The sequence below is a fragment of the Vigna unguiculata genome, chromosome 11 (genome assembly GCF_004118075.2).
Source record: "Vigna unguiculata cultivar IT97K-499-35 chromosome 11, ASM411807v1, whole genome shotgun sequence".
NCBI lineage: Eukaryota > Viridiplantae > Streptophyta > Magnoliopsida > Fabales > Fabaceae > Vigna > Vigna unguiculata.
This window is the reverse complement of record NC_040289.1, coordinates 38,089,773-38,098,210: the sequence shown is the minus strand read 5'-3', so window position 1 is coordinate 38,098,210 and position 8,438 is coordinate 38,089,773. Positions and strand designations below refer to the sequence as shown.

General features: G+C 25.8%; 1 protein-coding gene across 1 annotated transcript; it reads right to left on the bottom strand.

Annotated features, from left to right (window-relative positions):
• Window positions 1-981: 981 nt before the first annotated feature.
• LOC114168838 (isoflavone reductase homolog PCBER-like) lies at window positions 982-2,704 on the bottom strand. The gene is made up of 5 exons (XM_028053799.1): window positions 2,439-2,704; window positions 2,205-2,339; window positions 1,823-2,060; window positions 1,509-1,712; window positions 982-1,404 (listed from the first exon to the last, which is right to left on the bottom strand). Exons 1-5 carry the CDS (start codon window positions 2,625-2,627, stop codon window positions 1,190-1,192), a joined length of 981 nt encoding a protein of 326 aa, XP_027909600.1. The 5' UTR covers window positions 2,628-2,704; the 3' UTR covers window positions 982-1,189.
• Window positions 2,705-8,438: the final 5,734 nt, after the last annotated feature.

The following is an 8,438-nucleotide window of genomic DNA, read 5'->3' as shown; positions in this document are numbered from 1 at the left end:
TTTAACCACTTTTATGAACTAATTTAACAAACTATTTTTCTATATAAATGTCTAGCTTCTTTAATAAAATCTTGTTACTATTTTAACCCAATTTTTTTCCACACATGAAAATTTCTATATGAAAGATTTAATTTATTGTTTTGACATATGTATAGGAACATGAAATGTAAAAATCTAAAAATTCAAAAAATGTTTAAAAAAATATATTTTATTCTTTGTTAAAATATTATAAACTAAAATATAAAATATATGCATTTATCTATTTTAATTTATTACTAGGATAACTATTTATAAGTACTTTAGTACAATTAACAATGATTAGTAAATTTTAAAATATTTAAAATACTTTTAAAGTTCAAATTATTTTTGAATGATTACATAACTAAACAAAAAATTTGATTTCACATAAATTTTATAATATTCTAATCAAAAAATACGAATAGTATCATCATATCTAGCAACGAGATTTTCTTTTTATTCCTAAAAATAAAAACTAAACATATAATAGGCCGGTACATTTGTCAAACACGTAAAGTCCTTATTTTAGACTTTTACAAGAAAAAAATATCTAAAGTTTTTTAGTATCAATTGTTTTAGACTTTCAAAAGACTTTAAGAAAAATTTAGTAGTAATTGCTTTAGTCATTCAACAAAAAAATGTCACAAAAAGTTTAAAAATAAATTTGAAATAAAATTATGATAAAAAAAAAATTATTGTTTAATATTGGTTTAGACCTCTCACATCTTTTACTTAAATGTGACGGAAATAATGAAAGAGTGCTTATAAAGAAGATGGCATGTGAACTAATAATCGTTAGTTTAGTAAAATATTACATCATTCCATTATAGAGTTGAATTCAATCAAATAGCAGTTCGACATTTCAATCATTGTTCAGCTCTTCTGCAGAAAAACCATATATTATGCATATATTCACATTAAAATTGCTTTGGAATTTACTTTACCATACCAAATACAACACAATTAATTGAAATTGGTGCAGAAAGGTGAATGAATATACACTTTTATGGGTCAATAGATGATTTCCCCGCACAAAAAGGCAATAATAAACACTTACAAACACTGATTTTATTATAAGACATGAGACAGAACTACAACATCTTTATTAACTCTATGTTTCTTTATTTGGATGACAACGTTTGACAACAAGAAAATATATCCTAACTCTGTTTTATGCATCTTTAACGGTTACAATTTGGTTCAAGAAAAATGGCGTGCGAGCATCATTTTTACGGAAGAACTCGTCTAAAGTTGTGTAGTTAACGTCAGGGTAGAGCGTTGAAGCTTCAACTCCAAATGAAGGCTTAATTTCATAGTTAATGTGATCTCCCTTCACATACCCAGCGTGGGAAATTGACAGACCCATGTTGATGGGGTATGAAGATTCTACAACAACAACAACAAATTCAACAAATTGCAATTAATCAAAAAACTTGATCATGCACAATAACTAATGATAATTATCAATTCATTGATTACGATTCACAAACCTTTAATAAGCTTCAAAATTTCCTCTTCCGAGATATACACTCTTTTAAGAGTCTCACTGTGATGCTTCTCCCAGAGAGATACCAGATCATTGTACGACAACGTGTTACCCGGTGGTCGGACAAACAGAACTTTGTTCAAGGCTCTTGGATCATCAACACTTCTAATGGTGTATGTCGCAACATCTTCTTCCGTATTAAGAACAGCTGCAAATCATGCAAAGGTTAATAGGAACATAAATATGGTGGTGTCAAACAACATTTTTCCATATGATTGAGATCATTTCTATAAAAACATATACTGTTCCATCACGTACCTTTGGTGTTTCCATCCCCAAATATAACAACCTTATCGAGTGGTGTTTTTATCCAACGAAGTTCTGACAGAGTGGGTAGGAAGTGTTCAGTGAGAAAGTTAGCCACCACATAGGTATGAGGAATTCCTTCAGCCTCAACGGTTCGACGAATTTTAACTTTTCTGTCATATACCTCGTGTCCTTCACTTATAGCATTAGTTCGATCCACATCATTTCCAAACTCCGAAGGAAAGAACCTCTGCAAACAAATAACTATATCAGAACAACTCCAGTACAACAATACTTTCTTTGACAGCACTCAAAAAGTTATATAAGCATGATCTTGGTTAGCATGAAAGTGCGTATTTTGGTGCAGACATGGAGAAGAAAAAAACAACAGTACCTTAATATTTCCGGCTTCCTTAATAGCAGAAATGATGTTGTTTTGATCTTCTAACTGCGTGTGACTCACAGAAGATATTACCACATCCACCTTCTTTATCGCCTCAACCAAACTCTGGTAATCATGAATATCTCCCTGTGTATAGAAAGAACACGTTATTAAACAACTAATGTGAGTCAGAAAAACAAAAAACAAAAAACATGTAACATTTTCGTAGAAAATGTATTAGCGTACCAAAAGCAGGTTGACACCTAAGGTTTTGAATGTTTGAATAATGGGTGATTTTGATGGATCAGAAAGAGTTGACTCTCGAACGAGGGCGAAGGTGGGGTGACCAGCCTTAGCACTTGCTTCCACAATGAACTTTCCCATATACCCTGTTGCTCCGATTATCAGAATCTTACTATTACCACTGTTTTCCATTGAAAGTAAGCAATTTTTTAGCAGACAAAGATTATGAAAGAGAAGAAGGAATAGATATTGCAAACTTAATTTGCTATGAAGAGTAGACATATGGAGTCCTTTATTTATATATATACGCTGCCTTGCTACCTTATCCTACTATTATTTTTTTAATTCTCTATTATTTAAAAATTTTATATTTTTTATGTAGTTATTGTTTTTTTTTACTTGTTAAAAGATATAAATTTTCATGATTAATGTAAAAAAAAAAAATAGGACTAATGTAAGAAAACAGATAGTTTTTATTATTTTGATTAAAAACGTGTTGATATGATCTTCTGTAGTCGTCCCTTATTAATAAGATATGATCTTCTGTAGCTGTCACTTATTAATAAAATATTATCTTCTGTAGTCATCACTTAGAAAACGATAATTCTTTAATCATTGTAAATAATAATATGAAAACGGTCAAAATAATCTTGTTATTTAATATATTTTTAATTAAAATAAAAAAAATTATCATTTTACATTAATTATAAAGAATTTCGTATTTTTAATATAGAAAGACAAGTAAGATACATAAATAAATAATTTAGCAATAGTTAAAAAAATTAAACAATAAATACTCGATTAAAAGATGTTTAAAATTTGAATAATCAAAAAAAGAATTATAGAAACTAAATTTAAAATGTCCAAACAGATCAATTAAAAATCTAATTAAACTTCTGTAGTTTATTTCAAACAAACAAACTTATTTATTTTAACATTTAACCATTAAAAAAATGTATAAAATGATATTTTATAATTGATAGTGATTTAAAAATTATGAAATTTGATTATTATAAATATTAAAATGATTTATATTAATAAAAAAATTTATAAACGAGTTTCATTATTTTAAAACGTATCATCTCTTTATAAACTATTCTCTAGAATTTGATAACTTTTCTTTAGGTGTTCTTCTTCTTTGTTTATCTGTTTGACGATCAAAGACCGCTTCTGAAATTAGAGCATTTAGTTCTACAAGGGTAACCGATCAGAATCTCTAATAGAATAAGTTAGTTTTCTACCATTTTTCTTGGTCCAAACTATTTTTTCTCCATGTAGGTTTTACTTGTTTGCACGTTATCTTAGAGTCATCAATATGAGTTTTTGTTGATTAATGATCATAATCGTATGGTTTGGTCATGTTTGTGATGTTTCCATGTATAAATAGAACATCATTTGGAGTTAAGGGTAGTTTGATTCTTTCGAGCACCTTGAACCATCACACCAGGTGAGGGAAGCTAAATTGCAGTTATTCTTGAATTGATGTTTTGATGGTTGATTGATTGTTGATAGCTATGAATTATTGGTTGTTTGATCAATTGACATGATTAATCGGTATGAGTAGTTGAATTTTGAATATAGATTTGTCTTGATGCGCTTAAGTTAGAATTAGTATGAAATTTAGTTTGGTGAATTTAATAATAAGTTAAATGATTCATCATGTTTTTATTCAACTTTGAGTTGTGGGGAATATGGAAACTTTGATTTTTTACTGTTTGTTGAGAATGTCTTTGTGATATTTAAATGAGGTAATATGACACTGGTTGAGCCAAGAAACCAAAACTTATGATTATTAAAATATTTAAACATTGAGAATTGACTCAAAGAGTGTCAAATTATATAAATCAAACTCAAAATGGTAATTATGAGTTTCTGACATCACCAAACATTGTTGTAGTATCATCGGATACTATTTAGAGATCCACTTAGACAATAATCACTGACTTGTTGATGTTGGATGTTGTTTTTGTACCACGGAACACTTTCAAATCAATAGATTTCATAAATAAAAAATAATATAGAAACTAACTTTAAAATGCCCAAAAAATCAATTTAAAATCTAATTAAACTTCAAGTTTATATGAAACTAACTTATTTTTTTAAACATTTAATAGTTAAGATGTTATTACTATTAACTTTTCACCTGAAACCTTCTACTTGATTTGAAAATTACTTATTTATTTTGAAACAATTAAGATTATTTTGATATTCATTTTTATATAGTTGCATATTATTTATTTTTTAATGACAACAAATTAAATAGAATGCTCAAAGAACACCGCTTAAAGCATTTATTACATACGAATCAACATTATTCATGTCAATATCAAGACTTTACTCGAGTCGGTTTCTTCAGATGAGAAAAAGTATAAAAAAAAAAATCATTTTCTCAATGTTCAGTTTGTTCAATTTTGACTATTGGTGATGATGATGCCAAATAGTGAATGTATCCAGACACCAATTGAAGACGTCCACGTCATTGATACAAGTTTTGGAATTATTTTTATCATTTTATCATGTCTTTTAATTATAAAAGTTTAGATTTTAAAACAGCAATGATTCACTCTAATAATTTATCAACTGATGTAAAGTTGGAACATTAACGTTATGAAGTTGGAAAATTGATGCTATGTTATAATGAGATGATGAAAGATGTCTTGTTCTTCACAAATCTAATAATCTCACTTCACTTAAAAACTAAAATAAAAAATTAATTAAATATTTTTTTCTTTTATAACTATTTAAATTACTTTTAACAATAAAATCATTACAAAAATTTCAGACCTCAAAAGGAGCTATATTAGGGATGACATCGGATCAGATTGGACACGAATAGTATGATAAAATTATAAAAATAAAATATAAATTAAATTAAATTTTAATTATATTATAATTATAATTAAATTGGACATAATAAAATATACTATTACTTCTAATTTTAATTAAATTTAACTTAATAAAATATAAATTAAATTTTAATTTTAAATTTTTGCGGGTAACGAGTACCCGCGAGTACGGATAGTATGATACCCGTACCCGACCCATTTATAAGCGGGTATTAAAATACCCGCTACTCACTACCCGCGGGTAGTAACTATCCGTCGCGAATTTTATCCGCGGATATTCGCGGACACAGGTATTTTTGCGCTATACTTTCAAATAATTGACTAAAGTTCCAATATAAACAATGAATAGCTTTTTTTAAGATATAACTTGTTTTCAAAACATCCACCAAAACATATTATTATTTTCTCTAATATCAATCGTTGTATCTGTATATACTTTTTGCAATTTTTTCACTGTATTTTGAATAAAAGTTGGAGTTCTACAATTTTTTCTAGTATTAACATTAAACTTCGTTTTTTAAAACCAAGTTAGACATAAACATGTTGACTCATTTTTTTCAAATGCATGAATGTCTAGTCGTGTGAAAGGATAAAAAATAAACATTTTTTTCTAGTTTATAATTAAAATAAGTACAAGTATGATCATTTTGATGAAATTTTAAGTCTTTTTGGTATTATAGTTATATTTTTTTAGTCTTTATATATAAGATAAATAATTGATTTAGTGAAAATAGATATTGACATTTATTTTTAGTATTATAAAAAACTTATAATTTTAGTTAAGAATATCAATTTTATTACTTTTGATTAATAAATTTTAGTCGTGTAAAGGATATAATTTTTAGTATGATTTTATTTTTTGTGAGTCAATTTTGAATAAAGGAAAAATTAACGACAAGTTTTGTATTGAGAGAATATGATTCAAATATAATATAGAGGCCAAAGTCAAAATAGAAAACAATGACATTTTATGTTCTAGTTCTAGCGACGAAAATCGATACCTTTGAAAACCTTTATATTAAAGAGACTATAGCATAATTTAAGACGAAGATTCACATCTCAAACTTTTTAAATTAAAAAATCTTTTTATGAAGAAACTATAATTTAACTTTCATTTACTGCCAACTCGAAGATTTTTATGCTATAAAGTAATTTAAAATTATACTAAATGTAAATTTTAAAGTAATTATTAGAAAAAGATATATTTTTTAATCTGTACTCTTTTACATACACAAATATGGTAGACATATTTTAAAAACACGTTAACAGTATATTTATATAGTTTTAAATATATATATATATATATATATATATATATATATATATAATTTAAGAACCATAATTAGATGATAAAATATCTCATTGACTTTAATACTTTTATTGGTGAGGTCAGAGACAAAAAGAAATTCATATTTAATGTAAATTAGGTCAAAGTTTAAGATGGTGCTACTTCGTAACATGCAATATATACTTTTCTAATATTTGAAAAAGTTTAGTAGGCGTGTTTGGTCAAACTAGGTTGTTGGATTTATAGGGTAAGGTTCTATTTAGATAATTCCTAATTAAGTTATTTTATATTTGAAAATAATATTTTATTTATTTATTAGTTCTATTAAAATTACAAAAAAAAAATCACTAAAAAAATTTACTAAATTAAAATAGTGACTTATCCTTTATTTAAATTTTAATTTCATGTTTGATATCGATTTTATATTTATAGAACATGACTTTTACTGCTCAAATACTATTATTTGTGGCCACACATATCGTCTGCCTCAAATTTTTTTCTGGCAATAACATGAAAGGATTATGATTATACGTTGAATTATAAGACTGAAATTTAAGTTTTATAATATTTTTTACTAGATTACACTATATTATATAAGATCTAGATTATAAGAATAACCAATAATTATTTTCTTAAAAATGTTTTTTTAAATAACTAAATAAAGTATTAATACGATTGTGAAACCACTGATCTACGAATATGAATAAAAACAATTAAATTAACAGAAAGCATGAAAATCAATAAAAAAAAGTAATTAAAAATGGAGAAAGAGAAAAATATATTTCAATGTTTATTAATCAAAGTTAAACAAAAAAACTGTTTTTTTGATATAATTTAATTAAAATATAATTATTGATTTGGTCTCCTAATTATGTAGTTTAGTTCAATTTGGTCCCCATAGTTTGGTTGGTTCAAGTTAGTATATCAATTATTTAAGAATGTTCAATTTGATCATTTCGGTTAGGTGTTGGAGGTAATATTGTGTCTGTATAGGACACATGTGAAACCGTGAAATTTTTATTTTTTTTTAAATTTTATAATCTGTCATGTGTCAAGTTACTTCGTGCATGACAGTCTACAATCATGACACGTACGTGACAGTCGTGAAACTTGTTTTCAATTTAATCCTCCATTTTAAATTTTTGGTTCAATTTAGTACCATATTTTTTAAAATGGTCTAATTTTGTCATTTCCAAGTTGATACCAAATTAGTAAATAAACTTAATTACAACTTATATATACATGTTACAATAATTTGTTTTAATATATACATCAAATCACTTCACCTAAATACTCGACTTATTTTATTTTTTACAAGTGTAAAAAATTATAAAGGTAAAAATGTAAAAAATAAAATAATTTGAGTATTTAAGTGAAGTGATTTGACGTATATATTAAAACAAATTATTGTAACATGTATATATAAGTTGTAATTAAGTTTATTTACTAATTTAGTTTCAACTTAAGAATTAGGGTTACTAAATTGAACCAAAAATTTAAAATAAAAGACTAAATTGAAAACAAGTTTTACTATTGCCACGTGTCATGACTGTAAACTGTCACATGACACGACATTAATCTAATACGTGACAAATTATAAATTTTTTTAAAAAAATTAAAGATTAGAAAAATATAAAAAAAATTATGTGGCTTAACATGCGTCCTATACGGACACGATGTTAACTCCAATTTAACGAAAATATCAAATTAAACATTTTTAAATAGTTGGGGTATTAAACTGAACCAATACAAAATATGAAAACCAAATTAAAATGTACCAAAAAATTAAGAGACCAAATAAGTAATTATATCTTTAATTAATTAAATTGTTTTAACAGTTATACAATGAAAAATGTGGAACGAGTGAAT